This window comes from Phodopus roborovskii, unplaced genomic scaffold (genome assembly GCF_943737965.1).
Source record: "Phodopus roborovskii unplaced genomic scaffold, PHOROB, whole genome shotgun sequence".
Taxonomy (NCBI): Eukaryota; Metazoa; Chordata; class Mammalia; order Rodentia; family Cricetidae; genus Phodopus; species Phodopus roborovskii.
This window is the reverse complement of record NW_026125506.1, coordinates 4,881,307-4,909,218: the sequence shown is the minus strand read 5'-3', so window position 1 is coordinate 4,909,218 and position 27,912 is coordinate 4,881,307. Positions and strand designations below refer to the sequence as shown.

General features: G+C 53.4%; 1 protein-coding gene across 2 annotated transcripts in view; it reads right to left on the bottom strand.

The window, feature by feature from the left end:
• Positions 1–1,900: 1,900 nt before the first annotated feature.
• The window catches only part of Gcn1 (GCN1 activator of EIF2AK4), a 55,925-nt gene continuing 29,913 nt past the window's right edge, over positions 1,901–27,912 (bottom strand). The window contains exons 30-58 of one of the 2 annotated variants that reach the window (XM_051176473.1): positions 27,661–27,850; positions 27,436–27,506; positions 25,951–26,116; positions 25,567–25,761; positions 22,907–23,153; positions 22,340–22,461; positions 21,431–21,545; positions 20,060–20,239; positions 19,136–19,356; positions 16,456–16,524; positions 16,149–16,287; positions 15,862–16,058; positions 15,555–15,697; positions 13,656–13,773; positions 13,344–13,559; positions 11,800–11,964; positions 10,959–11,120; positions 10,642–10,734; positions 10,211–10,354; positions 9,838–10,107; positions 9,405–9,518; positions 8,826–9,056; positions 8,273–8,466; positions 8,053–8,167; positions 5,283–5,379; positions 4,892–5,040; positions 4,446–4,553; positions 2,922–3,140; positions 1,901–2,503 (exon numbers count right to left, since the gene is read on the bottom strand). In XM_051176473.1, the coding sequence (XP_051032430.1) occupies positions 2,378–2,503; positions 2,922–3,140; positions 4,446–4,553; positions 4,892–5,040; positions 5,283–5,379; positions 8,053–8,167; positions 8,273–8,466; positions 8,826–9,056; positions 9,405–9,518; positions 9,838–10,107; positions 10,211–10,354; positions 10,642–10,734; positions 10,959–11,120; positions 11,800–11,964; positions 13,344–13,559; positions 13,656–13,773; positions 15,555–15,697; positions 15,862–16,058; positions 16,149–16,287; positions 16,456–16,524; positions 19,136–19,356; positions 20,060–20,239; positions 21,431–21,545; positions 22,340–22,461; positions 22,907–23,153; positions 25,567–25,761; positions 25,951–26,116; positions 27,436–27,506; positions 27,661–27,850 (4,576 nt within the window). In that variant the 3' untranslated portion in view covers positions 1,901–2,377. The remainder of the gene's footprint in view (positions 2,504–2,921; positions 3,141–4,445; positions 4,554–4,891; positions 5,041–5,282; positions 5,380–8,052; positions 8,168–8,272; positions 8,467–8,825; positions 9,057–9,404; positions 9,519–9,837; positions 10,108–10,210; positions 10,355–10,641; positions 10,735–10,958; positions 11,121–11,799; positions 11,965–13,343; positions 13,560–13,655; positions 13,774–15,554; positions 15,698–15,861; positions 16,059–16,148; positions 16,288–16,455; positions 16,525–19,135; positions 19,357–20,059; positions 20,240–21,430; positions 21,546–22,339; positions 22,462–22,906; positions 23,154–25,566; positions 25,762–25,950; positions 26,117–27,435; positions 27,507–27,660; positions 27,851–27,912) is intronic. The other variant, XM_051176472.1, reaches the window with a different exon arrangement.

The window sequence follows — 27,912 nt, the reverse complement described above, 5'->3', positions numbered from 1 at the left end:
CCATTAACTCCAGTTCCAGGGGACCTGACGTAACCTTCTCACCTCTGCGGGGCACCAGTAACGTGTGTAGTGTGCAGGCATATATACAGGCAACACACACACGAATCTAATTTAAAAACAAGAGTCCCTAGCTCACAGGATGCTTCAGTGAAACGTTGAGTCGTGCAGTTTTCACTAAAACCTAAAGGGGAGCTGAGAACATTGAGCATTTCCCAATTCCTCCTGCTACAAATGAGGGACTGGGCATGAAGAGCTCCAATGCTCAGCAGCTGCCAGGCAGCAGGGCAGTGTCTGCTCCTGGGGAGCCCAGCTTCACTCCCTCCAGGGCTGCGGTGCCGCCAGACAGGTCCCTTCTGCCTGCCCACTGTAGTGCTGCGACAGTCCTTACCATCGGACTTCCCGAGAGCCTTCACCCGCCCAGCAGATGAGGAATGCGATGCAGCATGCTCAAGAACCTCGAGTCGTGTCTGTGACAACCTCCAGCCGTCTATTCCGAACACAGTGCTCATCCTCCTCCGGTTTCTGGAACTGGAAGCCGTTTCTCCTCCAGATTCTGCTTATTGGGTGTTCCCACCCTCAGCACGTCGGCTTGCCCTCCCAGCTGGTATGGATTAACTTGCTGCCTGGAAGAAGCTTCTGGGCTGTGCACTTTACCACACTGCCTGGGAGAGGTGAACATACACGCCAACAGCTTGCTTGACAGATGCCCCAAGCAGCTGGACCATCTGAATCCCAGTTGCCACGGCTACCAAAAGCTGAAACCATTGGCTGCTCGGCTATGGGGACTGACTCAGCTGACCTCTCAAGGTCCCTTCCAGCCTTAGGACTCTACAGTTAACCCCAGCCAGATGACACTGGGTGTACTGTGAAGAAGCCTGTGGCATATGACACGGGAACACAAGGTTTCCACCAGCCACGTCTTAGAGGTCACTTAGTCTAACCCAGTGCCGTCAGTGAAAGCCCCCCTTCCTACCTGCTACACTGTTAGTGACAATGCCTCCCACCCCAAGACAGGGCTTCTCTGTGTAGCTCTGGCTGTCCTGGAACGCATTCTGTAGACCAGGTTGGCCTCAGATTTACAGAGATCTGCCCGCCCCTGCTTCCCATGTGCTGGGATTAAAGGCGTGTACCACCACCAACCTGCCAGAAACTGGTCTTTTAATTTAGTTTTTTTTAAAACAGGGTCCGATGTAACCAGGCTAGCGTTAAATATGTAACTGAGGGTGACACCCCGCCCCCTCAAGTGCTGGGATTATAGAACTATGTCACCACTGCCACCAAACCCAGCACTGGCAGTAATTTTGATAAAGGCTTATGTCACTCTGGGACCAGGGGCGCTTGCATCACTAGGGGGCGTTTAATAAGCCTTCTAGGAATTAGAAGGAAGTTACTCACATATGAGGCAGATATTGCGTCGAAGCTCTGGTTCCCTGTTGCATGTCCCTCGGCCAGAACATGCCCCACAGAGGGGACCATTGTCCCTACAGCCTGACCACCAGCTCGCCTTCCCGTAAGGACAGATCTGGGAAGCAGTCATCCAGACCCTGGCTTCCCCATACTGAGGGAGATGTCAGGCCTGCCTGGCTGTGCACGGAGCCCGGGCAGAGAAGCCGGGCGATGAAGCTTTCACAGCAGGGCAGAGGTGGGCTGAGAAACAGCAAGGCTCACACTTTCAGCAAGAACATAAACCATCCCTGATTCTTGATGCAGAGAGCTTCATGTCTAACTGGTGGTTGGGGGTTATAAAAAAATCTGCTTTTTTGCCTAGGGTGGTGGCCCGCACCTTTAATCCCAGCACTGGAAGGCAGAGGCAGGTGGATCCCTGAATTCAGAGTCAGAGAGAAACCTTGTCTACACATAACAACAAACCGCCTGCTTCTTTCCAGATGCAATCAAAGCCTTTATTAAACACTCCTCCCTTGAATGGAGGACACCCAGACCTGGGGCCGAGGGGGCGGCCAGCATCACCTTCTCCAGACAAGTCAGCCAGCCAGCCAGGCCGCACAAAGGCCCAGGAGAGCATCGGGCAGAGCTCTGCAGCTCCGAGCCCCACTCAGACATGGGAACTCAAACGCAGAAGAGATCTGGGCAGGCACCTCCTGGCCAAGCTGAGTCAGGGGCCCTAGCTGCCACTCTGAGGTTTATGTGCGTGCTTTTCTTTCTCTTCTCCAAAGATGAGGACAAGAGACGGAGGAGGAGGCAATCTCCAGTTGTGTGTGGGTTTGGTTTAAGGCTTTGGCTCTGGTTGGTTGGTGTACTAAAATATTTTCAGGGAAGAACTCTGTCTCCTGAGCTCCTCCCTGGAATAAATGTATTTTCAAAAATGAAAACAGTGGGCACAGAGGTGGAGCGGAGCCGCCGCAGAGAGCCCGGCCTGTCACGTCAGGACGGTGTCGTCCACCTGCTCCACCGAGTCCGCCTGGCCGGCCAGCTTCTTCAGCGACCTTCGGTTGCATTCACTCAACGCCTCCAAGCTGGCCGCGTCCAGGATCTTGGAGAGTGACTGTGGGAAAGACGGGAAAGACGAGGAGAACACACAGCTTCAGGACGGGTGCCAAGTTGAGACTAAGAGCCTGGGGTAGAGTATGGCAACAGAAAAAAGGGCTTGGGATGGGCCAGCGACAACTTGGGAAACACTCCCTCAGGCCTTTCCTACACTGGGGAACACCGGCCGCAGTTTTCTGTTCAAGAGTGGCTGCTATGGGGGGCTAAGGGCACCGCTTGGGGCTCAGATGAGGCAGCCGTGCCCAGGTTTCTGGGGTGCACTGAGTTTATTTGCTGCTCAAATAACCCTGAGGAACAAAGGCGGTGTGCTCCAGGCCCCCGAGTGTCCACCGCCAGGGACAAGGGCACACCGGCGCGAGAACAGGGCTTGGTATCGCCTGCGGTTCACGCTGCTGGCGCTCCGGGCCCGCTCCTACCTCATACAGCTCCTCGCCCTGCCTCATCTTGAGCAGGTTGACGATGGCCTGGTCGCTGTAGGCCCTCACTACAGTGTTCTTGTCCTTGGTGTTGTCAAGGAGAGCCTTCAGAATGGGCTTGATGGCCTGGGGTTCCAGCGGAGGTCGCGGCTCCTTATTCGCCCACCAAATCATCTTCTCGGCAACCAACCTGATGTCACTGGATGGGTTCTGCAGACACTGGGAGCAGAGGGAGGGACACATCCAGTCTGCTCAGCACAGGCCCGCATTTCCAGGGTGGACACTCTCCCTCAGCACCAACACCAGACCCACTGTTCCTGCCTCAAGTTAACAGGGTGACAGGCTGATTCCTTCCTGCCTCATCCAGTGCTGCTAGCCCCTTGGCTCACAATTCCTCTTTTCTGCCAGGCTGCCAGGCTTGTTGCTGGTCACACCACCTGGGATGTGCTCACCCTGGGTCCTCAGTCAAATGGTTGCTCCTCACCCTTCAAGTCTACATAACCCAGGCCTGTCTCTAAAGGCTCCGGGAGCTTGCCTGCCTTGTTCACTTACTCCAGCAGGCCGTCAGTAAATGACTGCTGAGTGAACAATCGAATGCAGACTGATCCAGTCACAGGCATCCCAGCTAAGCAGACCCTTTCTAGTCTCAGAAGTTGGCCTGGGAGTCTCACAGGAGGCTGGCTCCCCTTTGGAAGCTCATTACTCAGTGAGGTCCTAGCACAACGGCACTGTAGTTGCCAGGGGCCCGTCACGGGGTTTCCAGCGTGCCCCCAGCCTACTAAAATTGTTTTGGCTCTGACCTCTGTGCACATTAATGTTTGAGAAGGGAGCTGTCAGGCAGGGGGAGACCTGATGCCAGGACAGATCACAAACATTGGGACCTCCACAACAGCCACGCAAGTGCCATGCCAGTTAAGGGAGGAAGACAGGCAGGAGACTTTTAGAATTCAGTTCAATCTCCAGGCACAGAGGCTCACGCCTTTCATCTCAGCACATGGGAGGCAAAAGTCAGCCTCCCCAAATCTGTTGCCTGGGCCAGCTAAGACCGCACAGTGAGACCATCTTGGGGACTAGTGAGATGCTCAGCTGGTTAAGGCAACTGCTGTCACCCTGACTACATGACTGGACCCGCGGGACCCACATGGGAGGAGAAAGGCAACTCATTCAAGTTCCCCTTGACCTCCAGACGGCACACCTCTGCCACTGCTGCTACAAAAAGAAAGTTTTTAAATTCTGTTTTGAGACAGGGCTTCTCTGTGCAGCCCTGCATGTCCTAGAACTCGCTCTGTAGACCAGGGTGGCCTTGAACTCAGAGATCCACCTATCCCTGTCTCCTAAGTGCTGGGATTAAAGGCATGCTCTATCACACCTGGAGAAAAAGTGGTTCTTTCCTTGATTTGGAGGCATGAGTCTAAGAATCTGACCAAATACTGAAAACATAGCATGAGAAAAATGTACAGAGAAACACTGTACCATCTATTCGCAGGGGTTCACAGGAGCTCCTCACCAACTGTCCCCACTCACCTTAATGAGTAGGCTGGAGAGTCTGGGTGGCAACTGTCCATCTCCTGTCTCAATGTGGTACTTCATGAGGAAGCCCATGCCTCGGACCCCGCTTACAGCAATGGGGATCTGTGGAGAACAGCAAAAGCTACACAGGCGGGAGCCACCCCACTCCTGCCCCCATCTTATCCTGGATTACCCCTCCCCCACAGCTCCAACAGCTCTCACTTAACCATCTGCCAGATGCCAGGGCAGAACCAAGTCAATGGTTCCCAGGAACCAAGAGGGGCTATGACCTCCTCTAACCCAACATCTTAAACTGGAGACCAAAGGACTCATTCATTCATTCATTCACTCAGCATCCAAGTTAACCGGCCACAGTAGAACGCAGGCTCTGCACGCCCAGCTGGACCCCCCCCCCCCATCTGTACACAGGGCCGGGAGGGGAGGTCAGGACTGGGCCTTACCCTGTCTGCTGTGGCATTGCTGAGGATCATGTCCTGAACCTCACTGCTGTGTTTGCCTGCACAGAGTCTGCTGGGAGCCACGTTCACAGCCACAGAGAGAGCCAGGCTCCGGCCGTGCCGAACCATCCAGTCAATGCCAGATACGTCAGCTGGGCAGAAGGACACAAGTGGCATGAACATGCACGTTATAGCACACCCCACCCTAAGATCCACTGAGAGCAGGGGGCAGACGCGAGGAACCGGAAATCCCTGCTTCCATGGCGGCTCTGACAGCTGCACAGGGACTCCAGTGGACTCTACAGCAGGGCACCTAAGGACAAGGGTGGCTCAGGGGCTCCGAAACCCTTCAAGTGGGAGGAGACAAGTGTCCAAGGCCTGTGCTGTGACCTACCCAGCAAGCACTGCTGAAGGACAGTGCTGAGCTCCTCTTCTGTCAAAAAGGCACACAGCTCCCCAAGGCACCCAGCTGAGGAGATCCGAGTATTGTCCTGATGGAGGAGAGGGGAGTGACAGGGAGTATGGCCAGTACCATCAGCGACCCAGGGATGAGGGCAGGAGAAAGACACCCCAGCTCAAGAATTCCGAAGCCATCCTCACTCTAGGCATCCACTTGTGTGACTGGCGTTGATAGCGACAGAAAACACTGGCCCTAGGGTGCCATGGATGTGCTTAGAGGAAGGGCACTCGCCTACCATGTGTGAAGCCACAAGCCGGCTCCCTCTCCCCCACAGAGTGTGAATGCCATGATGACACACATCTCCACCTTCTCTGTATAGACTGTGTCTGTGTGTGTGAGATGACACACATCTCCACCGTCTCTGTATAGACCGCGTGTGCGCGCGCATGTGTGTGAGATGACACACATCTCCACCGTCTCTGTATAGACCGCGTGTGCGCGCGTGTGTGTGTGAGATGACACACATCTCCACCGTCTCTGTATAGACCGCGTGTGCGCGCGCGTGTGTGTGAGATGACACACATCTCCACCGTCTCTGTATAGACCGCGTGTGCGCGCGCGCGCGCGCGCGTGTGTGTGAGATGACACACATCTCCACCTTCGTGTTGACCAGTGGCTTCAGCGTGACTATGTAGAGCAAACGCACTGAGAGGCGCGGACATTTCAGAGAGCAGAGTCATCTGAGCCTAGGCTTGTAGGGGACGAGTCCAGAGCCCTTGCTGTAGCTGTCTTTGTAGGCGGCTCTCCTGGCTGTGCCCTTGTGTCCCAATCCCTGTGGGTGACACCTGAGAAGCAAGGCACTGTGTGATGCGGAACTCTAGCTGTTGTGACAACTGCTGCCCGCACACATGCCTGCTCCATAGCCAGCTTCCTCCAAAACTCCAAAGAGAAGATGAAAATGCTGTTTGTTAGTACGTCTCAGTGTGTCCTTCAAACCGACTGGGCCGGCCAGTTCCATGTCCACTTGACACAAGCCAGGGCCATTTGGGAAGGGAGACCCTCACCTGAGAAAACCCCCACCAGACTGGCTTGTGGACAAGCCTGCAGGGCATTTGGTTAATTAGTGATCGATGGGGAGGGCCCAGCCCACTGTGGGCGGGGCCATCCCTGGGCTGCTGGTCCTGGGTTCTATCAGAAAGCAGGCTGAGCAAGCCGTGGGGAGCAAGCCAGTGAGCAGCTCCCTTCTCGGCCTCTGCATCGGCTCCTGCCTCCAGGGTCCTGTCCTGTCTGAGTTCCCATCCTGACTTCCCTCAGTGATGGATGGCAATGTGGAAGGGTAAGTCAAATAATCCTTGCCTCTCCAGTTCGCTTTTGGTTGTGGTGTTTATCACAGTAGTAGTAACCCAGACTAAGACACAAAGCAGCCAACCAAGTGCAACTCAGTGAGTGTCAGGAAAGCTAAAGCCAGGCTGACCCCTTCAGTCTCAGTGTAGGCCCTGAGAAAAGGCTGTCAGCAGTGTAGGCCTGCTAGCTCGGGCACTCTTTCTCCGTGTGAGCTATTTTAAGTTCTGCTGTGGAAAATGCAAATTTGTCTAAATTGTAACCTTTGCTTGCACTAAGTTCTGCTGTGGAAAATGCAAATTTGTCTAAATTGTAACCTTTGCTTGCACTGTGCATGGCCCCGTAAAAGCTCTAGGAGACTGACCAAAATGACTAGGCACTCCTGAGGGAGCTGGGGCTGTAGTCAGAGAGTAGGCCACCAAGGACTGCGGGCCTTCAGGGTCACAAGCACAGCCCTACAGAACCCACCACGGGTGTGTACACAGAGAATATAAAGCCACACAAGCCAGGCTCACCAGTTCACACCTGCAGTCCCAGCATCAAGAAGACTGGGGCAGCAAGATAACAAGCTGCTGACCAGCCTGGGTTACCTGCAAAACCTTATATCAAAAAAACAAAACAAACAAAGGCTGGAGACTGGAGAGACGGCTCAGCGATCAAGGGCATTGACTGCTCTTCCACAGGATCTGGGTTCAGTGCCCAGGACCCACATGGCAGCTCCTAACTGTCTTTAACTCCAAGATCTGACACCCTCACACAGACACAGATGCAAGCAAAGCACCCTCCCTCTCCCTCTCTCTTGCCTATCTTGGATCAGCCCTACAAATGAATGAAGACCACCTCAGCAGATGGGAAACAGAAAGGTCTTCCCACAGACTCACCACCCTCACAGATCTGCCACAGCACCAAGAAACCAATGGGAGCCTCGCAAACACTCGGCAGAGCTAATGGGACTGAAGACAGCTCTGACTTGGTAAGAGTGTGACCATGGGTAACACTGGTCCTCTACAACTGTAGACCTGCACATGGACTTATGCTTTTCCAATGCAGCACCTGCACCCCAAATCACAACCAGGGCTTGCGTACCATGCCGCCGAAGAGTGGCTCCGCATGTCTCCCGGAGCAGTCTGCTTTACAAAGAGGAACACAGAGCGAAAGTGACTGACGCTAAAGCAGCTGGCAATTCATCCATGAGACAGACGGATGAGGCCAGACTGGGGCTCAGCACGCACAAGGCTTAGTCTGATCCCCAGCAGTCAAGACAATAAACCCTGGCCTCCAGGGTACAAACATCAGTACCATCAACACTCCCTGGTCCTTCCCGACCCGAGCAGACATGGCAAGTCCTGCAGGAACGTAAGGGCGGGTTTACACCCACACAGAGAGACGAGACGAGGAAAAGTAACGGAACTCCCAGGCATACCTCATCATGTCCCAGCATGCTTAGCAGGAGTGAGATGGTGTTTTTCCGGATGGCAGCATCCACTTTGGCACCTGCACCCTGAATCACAAACCTCAGGGCCTGCAGCATGGTGTCTCTACAGAAGGAGGGAATGTTCTGCCTTAGCCCCAGGCTCCCCCACACCTCCGCCATCCACCTGCTCACGCATGGCCCATGAACATGGTTCTGAGTAAGCATGTACCTCACACCTGAGTCCTCCATCACACGGATTCCGTTCAGCAGCTCTGTGAAAAGGGGGTCCACCTTGACGTGGATGGAGATAAGTTTCCCCAGCGCATCAGCAGCCTTTAGGCGGACACCCCGGTTGGAGTCCTGCAGAGCTTTGGTAAAGGTGGTCTGAAGCTGGGGCAAGAAGGGCTTCAGGGCGAGTCCAACCTGTGGGAGAAACCCCATACCTGGAAGTCACAACTGTGGTATACTAAAGACATGAACTCAACAGTCAGGACTGCCAGGAGTTAGCCAGAATCTCACACACAGCTCAGAACAAGACCCAAGCTCACAGGGAAGCCTGCTTAGCGACATTCGTTTTTTCAGCATCCATGATGGTGGGAGAGGAAGTAGCGGCAGACACCATAAGAGGGCGCCCTTTCACAAGCAAAGGCGACATGGTCACAGGGCTACAGCAGGACTTCGCAGTGAGCCAGCACAGCGCCGTGCGCCAGTCCCCTCTGCGCCCACAGGACAGCTCACGCGGTCTCCTACTGACAGATGCAACTCGCTCCTAACTCACTCACCTTGCCCAGCAGGAGGCTGAGTGTCTCTAGCAAAGCCGCCTTCACATTCCAGCTGAACCGGTCCCCAAGGATGCGGATCAGGGGGCCAGTGATGCTGACCACAGAGGGCCTCAGGGCATCAGCTGATGTCAAGCAGATCACCAAACCCAAGGCCTTGGCTGCTTCCTCCTTCTGCTCAGGGCTACCAGTGAGGACGCCTTCCCGCAGCACTGGAAGGATGGAGGTCACGCCCTGGCAAGAGAAACCAGAGCTGAGAGGCCAGCCCAAACGCCCCAGGCCCACAAGTTTCCCACTGAGAGCAAGGCACTGCCATCAGTTAACAGAGGGGTTGAATCAGGGTCACTGCCAAGAGGGTGACCTGACTGGAGGATGAACAACCCAACAGGCTGATAACAGGAAACAGGGCTGCCACCTCTGACCTACTGGCTCTGGCAGACGACTTCACAGCCTAAGCCAAGGGCACCGTGAACCCAGGCACAGGAGACAGAGACGCTCCACCACACAGGGAGCCCACCACACTGACCCCAGCTGCACACCCGGAGCTCATGTAGCAGCCTGGGTCCCCAGGCTCTGGCTCACCTTCTTTGGAAGGCAGAAGCCTGGCACATGCTCGCCTTTGCTCTCGTTGCCTACGAACCGGATTTCCTTATGTAGCTCTTCAATCAGGGCCAGCTGGTTGCCAGCGTCCAGCTTCTGCAAGACTCGGAGAGAAGACCAGTGAGACACAGCCCTCCCTCTCAGGGTGTGGGCCAACAAGGGAGACAAGGACTGGCCGCTGTGTGACAGGGACAAAAACAGCCTGAGCCTATTTTTACAAATATCTGGAGCTGTAAGCCTACAGAGTGACACAAACCTATAGTTTCAGTATCTGTTAAGTGAGGTGGAAACATTGCTTGAATCTAGGAGGCCAGACTGGGCAACAAGACCCCAAATAAAAACAAAACAATAGCAGCGGGGAAGCCTAGAATACTCTGCAGCCACAAGGTAATTCTAGGGACCACGGTCCCCTCACCTTGGTGATGGCATTGAGGGCATCCCAGCTCTCCTCCAGAACCACGGGACTGGAGTCATTGAAGAGGCGGATCAAGCCGGAGACCAGGCTTCGAAGGTGGGGCGTGTAGTCGGCCTTGGAACGGGAGCAGTAGATGTTGAGGATGATCGCAGCAGCCTGCCTCATGCCCACCTCAGGGCTGCGAGTGGCTTCCAACAGATCCTCGATGATGATGCGGTGCCCGGTGTCATCCTCCACTGACAGGATCACGGCCTGGCAGTTGGCCATCTCCTGGAAACCACAGGGACGTGTGCTGAGCATGGAGCCTCTGGCAAGCAAGGAAGGCGCCATGGCTGTTGGTTGAAAAGCTAGCAGGGTGCTCGTGCTGTCTTACCAGCTGCTCGTCTGGACTCCCGAGCTTCTCCTTCAGGGCCAACATGACTGCCGGGAGGATCACGCCAAGATGGCGGGTCAGAGCATCGCCTGCCACAGATGAGAGGAAAGCCAGCACCCGGGTATTGACAGGCGGCGTTGTCAGCTGGGGGAGTGACGACAGCATCAACCCGGTGAAAACTGAACCTGCTTAGTGCCAGGCCCAGGCTGGGTTCTGAGACAGCCCACCGCCTTGTCTGACCCAAGGGCGCCCACCACTCCCCTGCTGACCCAAGGGCGCCCACCACTCCCCTGCTGACCCAAGGGCCTGCTCCAATACATCTTGAGAGACAAGGGAGCACCCAAGCTCAATGCATCCACCTCGCCAGACCCAACACGTGGGCATGCACAGGAGGCCCTGGAACGGACTGTGTGCCATGTGTGGGGATGTACCTTGGGCACCAGATAAGGCAGCACCACACGGCTCTTGACAGCCATAACCTGCTTCAGACCATCCAGGGCGAATTCCGACACCTGCTCGTCATCCTGCAGAGGAGCACGGGATGACTGGCGTTGGCTCCCTCTGCATCCCTGCTATCAGCTGCCTCCTCCACTCACATCCTTGCCTCCCACATCTCCTTACTGTCCAAGGACAGGCACAAAGCCACAGCAGACTTTGTGGCACCGCCTCCCCTGCAGAGTTCCCCTGCACGTCACTGTCTCACAGACAGCGAAGGCCACACTGGAAGGCGTGTGGGAGAGCCACTCACCAGCTGCTTCAGTAAAAACGGGAGAATGTCCTCCAAAGCCTGGTGGCCGATGGTGGAGTGCAGCTGCTCAAAGGTCTTGGCTGCCGCCTCTCGGACCTCCTCTAGGGGATCACATAAAGCCTTCCGTGCCGTAGGCACAAGGGACTCAGAGAAATACAGTACCTAGAACAACACAAGCACAGTCGGACCCATGCAGACCCAACAAGGGATGCTGACGAGGGGCTGAAACTTAGCCAAACAGACTCCATCTGCTGGGCGGTCCTACCGGCTCTGACCACGGGAAACTGAGGTGAGGACAGAGAACACCTGGCGCATCCCCAGGGGTCTTTCACCTACACGAACAACTACAAAGCTCACTGTAATCACTGAGACCCAGCTGCTGTTCTCGTCCTCTACAAGACCTGACCGACACCAGCAAGGGCCCAGGACCTGGCCTCTGACTCCCAGATTGTTTTGCTCACCTCTTGGAAAGCCAAGTTCCTCAGTCTCAGCTCTGCTAAAAGCCTTTAGTCTCTGCACCCAGGAAACACGCCCCTCCCACCCTGCCACCCTCTTCCACTGGGGTGGCCCCACACACACACCAGTGGGTAAAGTCACAAAGGGACACATCTACAGCAACCTCGAGCGTGGAGGGGGGGACGGGGATGGGGGACACAGCCATCTCCAGTTTCCTAAGGCCTCTCGAGGAAATCTTCCTTAGTTTTAGCTTAGAAGGAAATAGTTTGCAAGGGGAATACCCTGCTGGTGACAGCTCCCTCCAGAGTGAAGCTGGTACCCTCCCCAGAGCGCATCATCAGTCACCCACAGCTGCATGGGCTGCAGGGTCTGTAAAGATACTCACAGCATCCCGGCTGGTAGACTTCATGATCTCACTCAGTCCGATACATACACCCTGCCTCTCGTCGCTCTTCTGAGACCTTAGGCCTTCCTCGAGGATGGGGATGATCTCAGGGAGGATCTTCTCCCCTAGCTTCCGGACCAGATCTCCCAATGTCCTTGCTGCAATCTGTCATCAGAGAGAAGCAGCCACCCATCAAGTGTCTGCAAACCCCAGGGCACCCAGAGAACAAGGGCCCTGAAGCTCACAGGCTTCAGCTACGGCTGTCTTCCCAGGAGAGGCTGCAGACACTGTGACGGAAGGAGAGAAGCCAGTGCTAGCGTCTGGCCCGTGGCTGTGGTTGCAAGTGTGGGAGGCTGGAGCAGGGCTATGAGTTCAAGGTCAGCCTGAGACAGAGATTCTGTCTAAACCAACACAGAAGAGGACAAACACAATGGGCTGGACAGACGGCTCAGTGGTCAGGAGTGCACACTGCTCTTTCAGAGCACCCACACATCAGGCGGCTCGCCACCACCTGGAACTCCAGCTCCAGGGGACCCAACACCCTCGCCTGGCTTCTGTGGGCACCTACACCCATGTGCACATACTCATATACAGACATAGCATTTACACATCATTTAAAAATAGAACAAAGGATAAATCACAGCCCTATCTCCAGGGTAGTGAGGAGACCAGTCACGGTGGCCAAGATGTAATCCCAGCACTGGGGAAGCTGAGGGAGGGGACTGTGAGTTTGAGGTTAGCCTCGGAGACCCTTGTCCCCGGAATAAATCATAAACACTCATATAAACATATGAGCCTCGGCTCACCTCACATACAACCACAGCACAAGACATGTCAGCCTTACCACAGAACACAGGGAAAGGCTGACCGTCCCAGCTCAGAACACACACCCAGTGTTTTTGCTCAAAAGGAACTAAATTTGTAACAAATGATTCAAGGAAAAGGACGTTGTCTTTGAGGCCTCATGCATGCCCTTCTTTAAAGCTAAACACACAAGTTGCTCAGCAAGGCCAGGCACTGAAGTGGGCAAAGGGGCCTGGCTGAAGTGGACCGTCAGTCCAGACGGGCACTTCCTCCAGCCACCGACCCCTGCCTCTCTCCACCCTGGGGTGTCACACCAGGTATAACAGCCTTGCCCTGGCCTTCCAGATGGGTAAGTTCTGGTGCTGCCTTCCCTACCTCTCCAGCTGGTCAGTGTTCACCAACTGTTCACCCCCAACTCCACTCTCTGTGAGAAGCACTGCTGAGCCCATGTGCACACTGGACACGAGTGTGAGCTGCATTTATCACAAGCACATCTGACACATGCATGTGACTACCTGATCAATACACATCTTCATTAACCAGGACAAGGAGGGAGGCTCCTCCTCTTTTCCACTGTGTCTATAGACACTAGGCCACAGCATGGCACACAGGAAGAATCTGCAGAATGAGTAAATAACCAAACGCTCCTCTGTTACATAGGGGACACTTGTGTCCCCCTCACCCTATAAACTCAGCTCCTTAGGATCTAGAAAAAGGACCTTGGGGCCCAGCAAACTCACGGTTCTCTTGTCTGCACAGGTACTAGCCAGAAAACCCAGCAGGAGGCCAAAGAGGGTGGGCAGGATCTCACGCAGGGTGCGGGGGGTGTTGGAAACGACAATCTTCCACACATGCAGTGACGCCTGCCTCACTACCAGCTGGGTGTCTGAGCGGCCCATGTAGAGCCCTGCCAGGACCCGGTTCCGCCGATCAACCCCCAGGGCAGTGATGATCGCCTGTGATCCACAGGAGACAAAGAACAGAGTGGTGAGCGCAGGGCATAGGGGCATCGCGCCCACAGCCCAGGGAGGAACCCAATGCCAGGCCCTCACCTTATTAGACTGAGCAGTTCCAAAGTTATCATCCTCAGAGGCTGTCTCTGTGGTCATTTTCCCAGTAACCCCGGAGATGTGGAACAGGAGGTCCCCAAGGAGTTGAACAGAGCTGAACCTGAAGCCAAAAGCAGACTCAGACAACAGCTTCAAGGATGGTGTGAGGGTCTGACCCAGTACTACACAGACCGAAGGCTGCAAGGAAGGTACCCAGAGCATCGTAGCTACCTCAGCATGGGGACTGAAGACAAGCTTCTGCTCACATTACTGCCTGCATTTCCCAGGTTTTCTACTAGTAAGCAAGCTACCCCAGTCATGAATGAAAAGGGCTGGGTGGATGCCACCACTGGCATAGCACTTGCCCAATATGCAGACACCCTGGGCCCAATCCCCTGTACAATCGGGGGGGGGGAAACAGACTTCTTCTTAAAGTCTGTATAGAGGCTGGAGAGATGGCTCAGCAGTTAAGAGTGCTGGTTGCTCTTCTTACAGAGAACCCAGGTTCAGTGCCCAGCACCCACATGGTGGTTTACAACCATCCATAGCTCCAGTTCCAGGGTCCAATACCCTTTTCTGATCTCCTTGGCACCAGGCACACACGGAGCAGAGACATATGCATAGGTAAAACATGCATGCACATAAATATTTTCGTGAAATAAAGAGCATGTGTGACCCAGGGAAGCTGACACATTCCCACAGTCCTAGCACTCCAGGGGCAGAGGAAGGAGAGTTGAGTCTGTGGCTAGCTTGGGGTCCATAGTGAGTCCAAGGCAACCCTGAGCCACATACTGTATCAAAAAAAAAAAAACAAAACAAAACAAAACAAAACAAACCCAACCAAAGCCTTCTGTACTCTTAGGTAAGGCGAGGCTCTGGATGGGGGACATAGCTCAGCAGTGGAGCACTTGCTGGAATGTGTGAGATCCTCGGCTCCATCCCCAGAGCTGACGAAAGCCGAAGGCAGAAACATACAGGCATCAGCTCAGACATGGAGTGCAGCATCCACTTTGCTGGTTGTAGCCACAATTTCCGGCACCCTTCTGCATAAGAGCCTTGAGGAACTCACTAAACGCAGTCTTTGAATAAATCCCAGAAGTAGAATTTTAGAATAAGAGTACTCTCATTGAAAAACCTCAGGAACTGCAGGACTATAATTAGGAAGAATGGTCTTTTTTGCTGTTTTGTTTTTTGAGATAGAGTTTCTCTGTGCAGCCTTGATTGTCCTGGAACTCTCTCTGTAGATGAGGCTGGCCTTGATCTCAGAAATCTGCCTGCCTCTGCCTCCTGGGTGCTGGGATTAAGAAGGCGTGAGCCATACTGCCCGGCACAGGATAATGTTTTAAATGGGACCTGGAATAAAGATGACTGCAAAGCTGGCCATGGTGGCACATACCTGTAACCTAACAGCAGAGAGACTGAGGCAGGAGGACTCCAAGATTGAGGCCGGTCTGGCTACAGTGAGTTCTAAGCCTACTGGGGAGACCCTGTCTCAAAACCAGGACAAGGAGCTGGAGACACGCCAGTTGGTGAAGTGCTTGCCACACACACACACACACACACACACACACACACACACACATACACACACACGAGGGCATGGGTTTGACCCCTAATAAAAAGCCAAGTGGCTCCCTGGGCCAGGCAGCTTAGCCTAATCAGCAAACCCAGGTCCTAGTGAGAGATCCACCTCAAGAACCAAAGCGGATGGTTCCTAAAGAATGAATGAAACCCAAGGCTGACCTCTGACCACACCCACACCCCTACTGCAGGAAACAAGAGTGATCAACTGTCTAAAAGCAAAGATGTACAGGAAGCCGAGAGTTCTCTGAAATGTGGATTTCTCACTAGGGTTTCCGAGAATCAGAGCTGGACCCACTGGGCCTTTGGTCCACTTCTCACCGTATTCTCCAGAGGTCATCAAAGAGGCCTTGCTCCAGCTGGGGCAGTAGCAGGGCAATGGCTGTCTCAGCGTACATAGAGATGACCCGTTGGCCTGCACGTAGAGCAGTGTCACGAACAAACTCATTCTCATCGGCCAGAGCCTAGACGTGCAGAGAGCGATCAACCAGGGCTGCCTCTTCTGGGTACCCAGACCCAAAGGAAATGGGTCTTTCTGAGGGGCAGGATGGGCACTCCTGCCCCTTAGCCCCGAGCTAGCTCAGGAATGCAGCAGCACCCTCCTCAGCACCATCACACTGGTACCTACTTTGAGGATACAAGGGATGATGGGCCCCACATAAGGGGTAAACTTGTCCCCAAAGGTGATGGGCAGGTAGTTGAACATCATGATGTAGCCATCTCGGACATGAGGTGCAATGTCCACTTTGCTGGCTGTAGCCACAATTTCTGGCATCAATTTCTCCAACTTCTCTACTCCTAAGCCAGCCATTACCTCGGCCAACCCTGAAGGACAAGAAAGGAGCGACTCACTGGACTGCAAGTCCCTCAAGAAAGAATGCTCCCTGTCTGGCCCCGGCCATGCTCTGGTCTCACCTTGGGCAGCGCCCGAGCGATCTACAGAGCTCTGCTCGTATGTCAGGGTCTCCATCAACCATGGCAGCAAGTCCTCAAAGCAAGACTCCCCCATGCCCTTCACCATGGCCCCGAGAGCCTTCGCAGACACAGTGCGCACCTGTCAGTAAGCGAGAAGAGACCGTGAGGAGATGCAGCTCAGGGAGGGAGGGGCCCACACGGAAAGAAGCAGGGAGACCCCTCCCCCGAAAGCCACGCTCATGGTTGGGGGATGGAGGGCAGGATGGTGGGGATGGAGGGGGAATTCCAGACTCACACCCAGACTCACCTCAGGGACAGGGTCCAAGAGCGAGGCTTTCAGGCCAGGCGTCACACTGGGCAGGTAAGGAGCCAGGTCCTATAACAACACAGATGCCATTCAGGCCCCCTCTGCTGTGGACCCTGACATGGCCTTTCTGCCGACAGAGAGGGGCAGGAGGGCCTCACAGCTGACTGGGAAACTGGGTAGGACACCTCTTCTGATTGTTCCCTTGGAGAAATTGCTCAGAGAATCACACAAAGTTCACACCCCACCCCTGCTTAGCAGGCTGAGGAGCCACAGGTCAAGTCCAGTGGAACCCTGCATCTCCACCCAGGCGCTGGGGTCCTCAGGAAATTAATCTCGGGTACTTGGCTGTCCGAATGTCATTATCATCTTTTCTTTTTCACCCTAAAATGTCTGTCTCTTGTTATAGCATCAGATTTAGATAATAATCTTTAGAACAGAAAATGCCTTATGAGGCAGCAAAGTGCCTCGGTGGCTAGAGGAGATTGCTGACAAGCCTGAGGGCCAGGGTTTGATCCCCAGGACCCACATGGTGGGGGAACTGACTCCTCCCAACTGTCCTGTGACCTCCATATTCACAAAGGTGTGTGCACACACATGTACCATGTTAAAATGTAATTTAAAAGCTAAAAAATAAAATTGCAGGGTATGGTGGCATAGGCCTTTAATTCCAGCACTTCAGAGGCAGAGGCAGGGGGATCTCTGTGAGTTCAAGGGGAGTCTGGTCTACATAGCAAGTTCTAGAACCAGGACTACTTAGGGAGACCCTGTGTTTAGAGAGGGAGAGAGAGAGCCATTCATGGCTCTGTTTTTTTTTTTGTCTGTTTGTTTGTTTTGGAGATAAGGTTCCTCTATGTAGCTCTGGCTGGCCTGGAACTCACTCTGCAGAACAAGCTGGCCTTGAACTCAGAGTGCTGTAATTAAAGGCATACACTACTAGATCTGGCTCGTAATTAGCTCTTAAAATAGGAAAAAACAAAAACAGCTCCCCTCCACCATGGGATACTATATGACAAGTGATTTATATAAATCATGGCACACAAACTTGTTGGGATATAATATATATATTATAACTTAAGAAATAACGTTCAGGAATGCAATCCTCTCTCTCCCTCTCTGGTCCAATTCCATAGCCATGGCTGGTCTAGAACTTGCCATGTAGTCAGTCCAGACTGGTCCTGAACTTGTGACAGCCTCTGCCTCCTGAGTGCGGACTATAAAAGCATGTACCATCACACCTTGCAGTAATGTGAGGACATCAACAGTAACTGTCTCACGTTGGAGGAGACCTGTGGCATCTTTTCGTTGTTTTTCTGATTTTCTTCCTGAGATAGGGTCTTTCATGTAATGCACACCAAGAGGACCCCTGTGAGTTGGAGGCCAGCCTGGTCTACACAGAGAATTCCAGGACAGCCAGGGCTACACAGAAAAACCACGTCTTGAAAAAACAAAAAGAAAGCTGGGTGTTGGTGGTACACACCTTTAACCCCAGCACTCGGGAGAAGAGGCAGGCGGATCTCTGTGAGTTCGAGGCCAGCCTGCTCTACAGAGCAAGTTCCAAGACAGGCTCCAAAGGAATACAGACAAACCCTGTCTCAGGGAGGAAAAAAAAAAAAAAAATTGTGTGTATGGATGTTTTTCCTGCATGTACATCTGTGCCCCATAGAAGTCTCAGAGCGTAGATCTCCCTGGAGCTAGAGTTGGATATTTGTGAACCACCATTGGGGTGCTGAGAATCTGACCCAGGTCAGGGCTCTTAACTGCTAAGTCAGTGGTTCTTGACCTTCCCAATTCTCTGACCGTTTAATACAGTTCCTCCTCATGTTGTGGTGACCTCCAACCATAAAATTATTTCACTGCTACTTCATAACTGTAATTTTGATACCGTTGTGAACTATAATATAACTATCTGACATGTAGGGTATCTGATATGTGACCCCTGTGAAAGTGTCACTCACCCCCCCATTCCAAAGGGGTCACAAACCACAGGGTGAGAACCACTGTGCTAAGCCATTTCTCCAGCCCCTGGCACCCTGCTTCAGCTTCCTGAGTGCAGAAATTACATGCATACATTACACATACGGTGTCAAGTTTTTTAATTTCCTAAATCATCTGGAATAGAAATAAGTTCACTTAGCTGGGCATGGTGGCACACACCCTTTAATCTTAGCACTCACGGGGCAGAGGTAGGTTGATCTCTGTGAGTTTGAGACCAGCCTGGAGCACACACACACAAAAAAAAAAAAAAAAAAAAAAAACCCTGTCTTAAAAACCAAAAAAAAAAAAACTCTCCACTTTAACTTCTTTTGTATATCTTGTATATCAAGGCAGAGCTGTGAAATCACAAACACAGACTCCTGGAACAAATAAACAAAGCAAATCTCCCCGGACTAAATTTAATTCTGCTCAGAGGCAGACAGGAGCACACGCTGCAATCAGAGAACTCTGCTTGGTGGACAACACTCCTGAAAGGCCCAAGGGGAGACAGCCTGTCGCCTGCAGTGTGAGGCTGAGGCCAAGGACACAGTTAGTCAGCAGGTCCTTGAACCGTTGCATTCTGGGAGATGCCCACATTTCCACCTCCCACCCTAAATGGCCCTACAAACATAAGCAGAGACAAGGCTCACACCCTTCCATGTCTGCTGCAGACTGGGACTTTGCACCCTAAGCGTTGGGCTCCTACCTTCTGGTCCGTCAGGGAGTACATGTTGCCGATAATCTGCGCTGCCATCTTCCGTGTGTCCGTGGAGCGGTCCTGGAAGGCCCTCTGGACAATAGGCATGATGAGCGCCAAGGACGGGGCATCAATGAAGTGGACAAACTTGGTGTCCAGCAGGGTCTGCAGGCATCTCTGGGTCTTCCTGGATGGGTCCGTCAGGGCATCCAACAGGACCGGGGCAATGGCTGCATGAGAGAAGGGAGACTGTGGGCTGTACAAGTCTGGGAAGCGGCAGAGCCTTAGGGAGAGCAAGAAGCCGGGGACTTTCCGGTAATCGGTAACCAGATGGTGACTTATGGAAAACAGAGACAAATGTTTCAGACACCGAGGCCCAAGAGCCAGTGGCAGAAACAAAGCACTCAATACTAATGCAGCCGCGGCGGCCAGGTAAAAACAATGTCGTCTAAACAGCCCAATAGGAGAGCTCCAAGGAGTGCCTGGGTTATCTTCTTCAATCACACAGGCAATCTAGCCTAATACATACAAATTTCTTTAATTAAAAAAAAAAGGACATGGTGAATTCTTGTGCCTGATGGAATGAGATGAGGGCAGCTCCAAAGAGCCCAGGTCTCAGGTGGCGCTGCTGCGCTGTGACCGCAGGTGGCGCTGCTGAGCTGAGACCTGCGGGGGGGGGGGGGGGTGTCCTCAGACCTCACAGCTGAGCCAAGTGCATAGAGCCAGTGGCCCGCTGGCCCTACCTATGAGGACAGTGACATGTGCTCCAGACCAGTGGGAGAGCAGACCGCTCCCAAATTCCCAGCACTAAAGGTTATTTCAACACGGACATACTTGTTTTCAGAGGGCAATGGTCTTGGCCGACACTCCCTAACATCCAGGAGGGGGTAACAGGGCTGCAGCTGGAGTGAGTGCCCCAAGGGAAAAGCATACCCAGGATCTCTGGATTCCTGATGACAGAGCCGATCTGCCTGAGTGCTTGCTGTCCGGCCTTCTGCACTTTGACGTGGGAGTCTGTCAGCACCTCTGTGAGCTTGGGCACAATGTTGGGTAGGCAGGATGACAGCTGCTTAGGAGCACAATATGCCATTGCCCCAAGCAGCTCTACTGACCCTGCAAACAGAAGACACACGTCCAGCACTGAACCGCTCAACCCTGGCCCGCAGACACCTGTGCTGGCTGCAGGGGGAAGGGACACCTAGCTTGCTTCCCTGCAGACTGCTGAGTCCCTGGAAAGAGGTCTACTGCGCTGTGGGGTCCCAGGTGAGGGGCAGGTAGCGGAGGGGCCACACCAGGGTGGGAGTCCTGGCTAGTTTACCGTCAACTTGACACACATTCAGAGTCATTTGGTTAAGACGGAATCTCAATAAAGAAAATGCCTCATAAAATCTGCCCATAGGCAAGCCTTAGTACATTTTCTTAATCAGTGATTGACACGGGATGACCCAGATCACTGCGGATGGTGCCATGCCTAGGCAGGTTGGTCCTGGGTGCTGTAAGAAAGCAGGCTGAACAAAACATGAGGTGAAAGCCAGCGAGCAGCACCCTCCATGGCCTCCACATTGGCTCCTGCCTCCAGGATCCTGTCCTGACTTTATTGATTGACTATAATTCCAAATTTCTTCTGGCCATGCCATTTATCACAGCAGTAGAGATCTAACTAGGACAGCAGGGAGACCTAGTTTAGTCCTGTGAGTGTTCCAAGGGTTAGTCCCTGGATTTCCCTGGCCTCGGATTCTTCATCTTCATATGTGTACTGTTCCAAACCGAGGCAAAGCCTGAGGGAAGAGAAGGGAGGCCATGCAGGAAGGCCCAAGGCCCTGACTCCCCCAACCAGAATGGCTCTAGTATGCTTGTTTTAGAAAGTTCCAGATCACAGCTTCCTTGAGAGCTTGTTTGGAGGTTCTAGCAGGGGAGCGCAGCTACTCGTATACCCCTGACCGAAGACCGGTCCTCCTCTATTCGGGGAAGGTCGTCCTCTTCGACCGAGCACGCAGCTTCGGGAGGGATGCACACAGAGCGGTGGGTGAGGGAGGAAGGGGACACCTGCCTAGCCAGCCCGATCAGCGGAATCAACTCTGGCGATCAATAGGGTGAGAGATGTCGCAGCCAGATTGCCCTCACATCCCCAGATCACAGCTTCCGAGCTCAGGATTTCCTCAGAGCCGCAGCTTCTGTGTGACCGGCAGCATGACCAAGCTACTCTACCATGTCCACAAACGGGAGCTGTGAAGACCTGCATCCCTGTGGAGAGTCACTTTCAGAGCAGGAAGCTGAGGCAGAGACAGAGGGGAGGGGCCTCACCAGCTTTAGTCCGCCAGGATTCCTCCTCCAGGGCAGCTAACAAGGACGGGAGCACCAACTTCACACCATGAGCACTCAAGTTGCTCATCACAGCTTTGGCACAATCATCTGCAGCCTCAAGGGAGGAGAGAAGACACTCAGGGGCTCCTTGCCTGGGCAAGCATGGAGGCCTGACAGGAGTCCTAGCGTCCCTACACTGACCAAGACTGCAGTTGTGCCAGACTTGTGCTCAAGTCCAGAGGAACAGCCAAAAAACGCATCGTAAAAGGCTTCAGTACTAGGAGTTGCAGGGATGGCTCAGCCATTAAGAGCAACTTGCTTGGGTTAGGCAGTGGTGGTTCACGCCTTCAATCCCAGGACTTGGGAGGCAGAGACAGGCAGATCTCTGAGTTGGAGGCCAGCCTGGTCTACAGAGTGAGTTTCAGGACAGCCAGAGCTACAGAGAGACCCTATCTTGGGGAAAGGGAAAAAAAGCAACTTGTTTAGCAATCTGAGGACCAGAGCTCGGATTCCAGCACAATGCCGTCAACCAGGCACTTCACACACATGCCTGTCCCCCGCTCTGAAGGGGTCAGAGTCACGGTCACTGGGGCTTGCTGCCTTCCAGCCCAGCTGAGAAAGGACGGGCCCCAGTTCAGGGAAAGCCCTACCTCGAAAGGAACAGGTGAGAGGTGATGGGCGACACCTGACACCCTCTTCCAGCTCCTGGTACACACATGTACGTGCTCCCATAGACAAACAGACAACACACATGCACACACAAATTAGAGAAATCTATAGCAGCAACCAGTGTCCCAGGTACAAGTTGAAGGGCCTCTGGCAGTGGGGGCTGGAACCCATCTTAGCCACCTCCCTGTCCACGCCTGCCTGGGCAGGAGCAGCTCTCGTGTCCACCACCTCTGGACTTACCTCACGTACGTACTGGTTCCCATCCCCGAAGCACAGCAGCAGATGGGGCAGCACATGGACCACATAGGGCTCAAAGAGCTTCCCCAGCATGGTGCAGAGCATCTCGAAGGCAAACAGAGCTCCTGGGGGAAGAGGACGACAGACAGCACTAGGAACACAAGGGCCAGCATCCCCCTGGGGCCTCCTCGGGCTAGGGTGGCTATAGGACTGAAGTGCAACAGCCTGTCTCAGTGCTCAGGGCGTGGGTGTGGCAGAGGGCGGGAGTTTCCAACACTTCCTGGCACCGACAACTGGAAAGGCCAGGCGTCACTATCACGGTGCCCTATTCAAGTTAGAAAGTAGGTAGAGAAACAAGCCAGCACTCTGGAGTCTGAGGCAGGAAGACCACCAAGCTGTAGGTTGACAACTTAAGGGATCTTTACCCTGAAACATTAAAATTAGGAAGAGCTAGCATGAAGTTCAGCAGTAGAGCAGCCTGGCTAAAATGGCTGGGATGGGTCACACAGTCCCTCCTCCCTTGCTCTGCAGCACAGGCATCAACTTCCTGTTGAGCTTAGGGACACCCACCCTCTCGCCTTCGGAAATTCTTCTTATCCTGGATGGCGTCGGTCAGCGCAGACATCATTTCCTGCTGCTTCAGGGAGAGGATGCCCAGGCCTTTGACCAGGCCTGCCAGCCCATATGCAGCTCCTTTGCGTTCTGCATACTTGTCTGACTCCAGCAGCTGCTGCATGAGCCGCTGAATCATGGCCCCCGCATCCTCTTTGACAGCAGGGACAAGAGGTGGCAAGCAGCTGGCGACAGACTCCTGGACCTGTGGGAGCGGCCATCTCCTTAGTGCGAGCAGCTCCGTCACAGCTGTTGCTGTGGGCCTACCCAGCAGCACTGTCTCTCTCGTACCCAGCCTGGTACACTGCTGCAAGTGTTCTAGCGTCAGAGCAGCAGTGCCCCCTACACACGCATTACGACGCACGCTGCATAGGGTACATACTGCAGTCAGTGGCAAGAGCAGCAAGCCTACAGTGCTGTGTCTGGTCTAAACTATGCCTCTGAGACTGTGGTTCCTAACCCCACATGGGGCTGCATCATACATCAATGTCCTGGTTGTGAGAAATTAGGGGACAGTAAAGATTTCTGAATGTGCACTAACTCAAAGCTAACTCAAACGTCACCTCTGCTGACTTCACTGTTGGTTCTGAACACGCAGAGCACTGTCCTGAGTGTCCTGTCACATCTCCCACCGGCGGAGAACCTGCTGTAGCATCTCAGCCCCACGGAGACCGCCCTGGGCAGGGAATGGAGACCGCCCTGCACAGGGAGGGAATGGCCGCCACCGTCTGACCGTTCCTATGAGCTCTTCTGCTCTAAGCAGCACCATGGCTCAGTTACAGAAAACAGAGACTTGGAGTGTCTGCCTCTCACCATTCCTCAGTGTTTAAGTGTCAGATCGCTCTAGCTGGGGGGGGTCACATTGTGTTAGGTTTTTAAAACAACTGGAGTTAATTGGGAGTGGCACACGCCTTTAATCCTAGCACTTGGGAGGCAAAAGCAGGCAAATTTATGTGAGTTCAAGACCAGCCTACACAGTAAGTTTTAGGGCAGCTTGAGCTATATACATTAAGACCATGCCTCCATAAACAAACAAAGAAATAAAACAAACACTGATTGAGTTGACGACCCAAGTTTTAGTCTATGAATTCTGGCTTGATATTAAAACAAAATTTCCAACAATTTCTGAAATGGCCTCAAACGGGAGGACCAGGGAGGTGGCTTAGCCACCAAGCACAATAACCTGAATGTCATGCTCGGGACACACACCGTACATAGAACCCACTCCTGCAAGTTGTCCTCTGACCTCCACACTCACGCTGAGGCCTGTGTCTCCTCCCACATAAACTATTAAAAAAAAAAAAATGTATGGCCAGGCATTGGTGGTGCACACCTTTAGTCCCAGCACTTGGGAGGCAGAGGCAGGCGGGATCTCTGTGAGTTCCAGGCCAGCCTGGTCTACAGAGCTAGTTCCAGGGCAGGCTCCAAAGCAATACAAAGAAACCATGACTCAGGAAAAAAAAGTGTACTGATTAGAAAATAAAAAATAGCTCAAACTGGAGTTCTATATCCTAGGTAGTATCAAACATTTAGGCGAAATTTGTTTATAAAAATAAATAAGCATATCCTTCTCATTACTACAAAATCTGTTCTTATCTTTAGTAAATGATAAAAGTCATGGTATACCAAATAACTGTTTTGAAAATGTTATGGTTTATTACCACTGACATTTGACTTGCATTATCTATTTTATGAACACAAATACCCAGCATTGAAGAAAAATGTCTGTGATAAAAAGGGCTCACAAAGTTGGGAGGTGATGGTGCAGTGAGTTCTAGGTCTGGACCAGGCTGGCCTCCAACTCATAAGAATCTGCCTGCCTCTGCCTCCCAAGTGCTAGGATTAATGGTGTGCCACCACATAGGCCAGATTTTCTGACCCTTCATTCGACCATTCTGAAACATTTCCCAACTGTGACTTGCGAAGAGGGCACTCTGGGTCATGGAAGACCCCAATGGCCAATCAAAGAATTACATGTGAACGCATGGGCTTCGGACAAGAGGACCTGCAGCACGTCAGCGCCATGGAAAGGGCCACAAAGCACAACACAAGCCGAGGCTGCCTGGTTTTTTGAGAAAGTCTCAATGCATAGCACTGTCTGGCCCGGTGTGCTCTATGCAGACCACACTGGCCTCTAACTCACACAGAAGCACCTGCTGGTGCTAAAGGAGTGTGCGTCCCCACGCTGCCTTTTCTCTGGGTTGTTGGTTGGTTGGTTTTTCAAGACAGGGTTTCTCTGTGTAGCCTTGGCTGTCCTAGAACTAGCTCTATAGACCAGCCTGGCCTTGAACTCACAAAAATCACCTGCCTCCGCCTCCCGAGTGCTGGGACTAAAGGTGTGCATCCCCATGGCACAGCTGGGCTGTTTGTGTTGTTGTTTTTTAAATCTTTGTGTCTTCAGAGCTAGATTTACTCTAAACACACGCATAAACATAACGTGCACAAACGAACCAAAGAACAAACCTCTAGCAAATGAGTATGAGAAAATGAAACACCTAGGTTCTTCCTGGAGAGGAGATGCCTGCTTTCTGTCAGTCACTCAGCTGCAAACACCCCATAGCCTATCCACAATGGAGTCCCATTCCCCAGTGATTCATGGGCCCCCAACATGGGAGTACCTGCTGAGAAGGCGTAGAGAGGGCGGCAATGAGCTTGGCAACAATGGGTTTTACTTTGGGGTCACTCTTGTCCAGGTGCTTGGCCAAAGAACCCATGAGGACCACCACACTCTGCCGCACGGCGTCGTAGCTGGCGTCATTGGGTGCATCCTTCAAGAACTCCTCAAACACAGGCAGCAGGGAGGTGACATTCTCCTGGAAAGGCCACACCCCAGAGCCACAGGTCAACCTGCAAGCAGCATCACAGCCACAGGCCTTGCCTCTGAGGCTGCCAATGCTGGCTGGCAGTGCTTCCAGCTCCCAGCAGACCTGAGGACTGGCACAAAGGGGATTCCCACCAGGTGCTGGTGCCCCGTCAGGGTTCCTGCACTGTCATCTGCTCACCTTCCCATGCGCATTGAGCGTTGCGAGCGCTGCATCTAACATGCACTTCCGGACATCCGGGTTCCGGTCATTGAGAGCATCGGGGACAAAAAACTGAAAGAGCGGCTTCACCTGAGAGCTGTCCAAGTACTGTGAGAGCTTGCTCAGGGCCAAGGCCAGGCCACACCTACAAAGACAGGGAGCTTGTGGGGCCAAGGGCATCTATCCCATGCAGACGGAGCAAACAGCTCGCAGCCCACCATGAAGCAACTGCCCTAGGTGGCCGCTTGTGAAACGGAGACCAGCCATTAGTCCACGAGGGCATCTCCCTCAGGGCACCCTGGGGCAAGGACGCCCTCTGCCTATTTCCCTGACTATGGAAGGGAATGTACACCCTCCTGTCTGCGGGACAGGCTGGAAGAGGAGACCCTTGTTAAAGGAAACAGATGCGACGGCCCTCAGGTGGGAACAAAGGCAAAGTGGAATTACTTTCCTTAGCTAGGAACAAGAAATTCCTATTCCACGCCGATGGTCTTGAATGAAAAAGCAAGCAAGCAAGACGTCCCCATATAACACCCAATACTAGCACACACAGGAGGGGAGAATGTGGGTGTGCTGGCTGGTTTTATGCCAACTGGACATGGGTAGACTCACTGGAGAGGAAGGAACCTCTACTGAGAAAATGTCTCCTTACAAGTGATTGGTCTATACATAAGCCTGTAGGGCACTTTTTTAAAAATGGTGGTGGTGGTGGGAGGGGGACCCAGGCCATGGTGGGTGGGGCCATCCCTGGGCTGATGGTCCTGGGTTCTATAAGAAAGCAGGCTGAGCAAGCCATGGGGAGCAAGCCAGTGAGCAGCAGCCTCCATGGCCTCTGCATCGGCTCCTGCCTCCAGGTTCCTGCCCTGTGTGAGTTCCTGTCCTGACTCCTTCAGTGATGGACAGTGATGTAGAAGTGTGAGCCAAAGCCTTTCCTCCCCAAGCTGCTTTGAACTTGATGTTTGATCACAGCAATGATAACCCTACAGTGTGGTCAGCTATTCCAGAAGCTAGCCCTACTGTTTCGTGAAAGCCCACTGTGGGTGACAAGTGTAAAGGTCATACTTGCTCCTGGACACTTTCCTTACCCTCCAGCTACTACTTCAGGGGCTGAGAGAATAAGATCAACATTTGCTGAGCTCATTACACACTGCTATGGACTAGGGCTGGGGCTTTCCAGGTAGGCTCTGGAGGGGTGCTCCTCACACAGGGGTGCTCCTCACACAGGGGTGCTCCTCACACAGGGGTGCTCCTCACACAGGGGTGCTCCTCACACAGGGGTGCTCCTCACACAGGGGTGCTCCTCACACAGGTGAGGACACAATGCCCAAGCGCACATAGCTGACCCAGGTGGCCTGGCTTTCTTTATACTTTAGCATTAGCACAAGCGACCTCCTTGTGGCACCCACGTCAGTCCAGACAGTGCATCTCAGAAAGCTGGGCAAGTAGATGAGAACAGGGCTTTACCTGGCTTCCCACTGGTCAGGAGGGGACTCTGAGATCACTCGTCCCAAAGCATCCAGCACTGGGGGCGGCCGCTGCAACACACAAGAGGCTTAAATGCCCGCAATGCCCCTTTGCCCCAGGAGCAGACAGACCTTCCCGGACCCCTGAGCCATGACACGGACTGAAGAAAAGACCAGCCACCCACTTCCCCTGTCCCAGAGCACAGCAGCTGCTCAGCTCACTCACATAGAGCTTCTCCTGGTAGATCTCTGTGAGCTTGCCCATAACCTCTGCTGCCTGCCACTGGTACCGGGCCACTGCCTGGGAAAGAGCTTCAGCCCCAGCCTGCCTCACAGCCACCTCATGGTAGATCACATCCTCGATCAGCAGAGAGCAGAGATCTGACTGTAGAACAAGGCCCATGGCCGACCAGAGCCTGCAGCAGACCAAAATTTAGGATGGTCAAGCGAGGGTCTGAAGCACGGTCTCTAGCGGCCT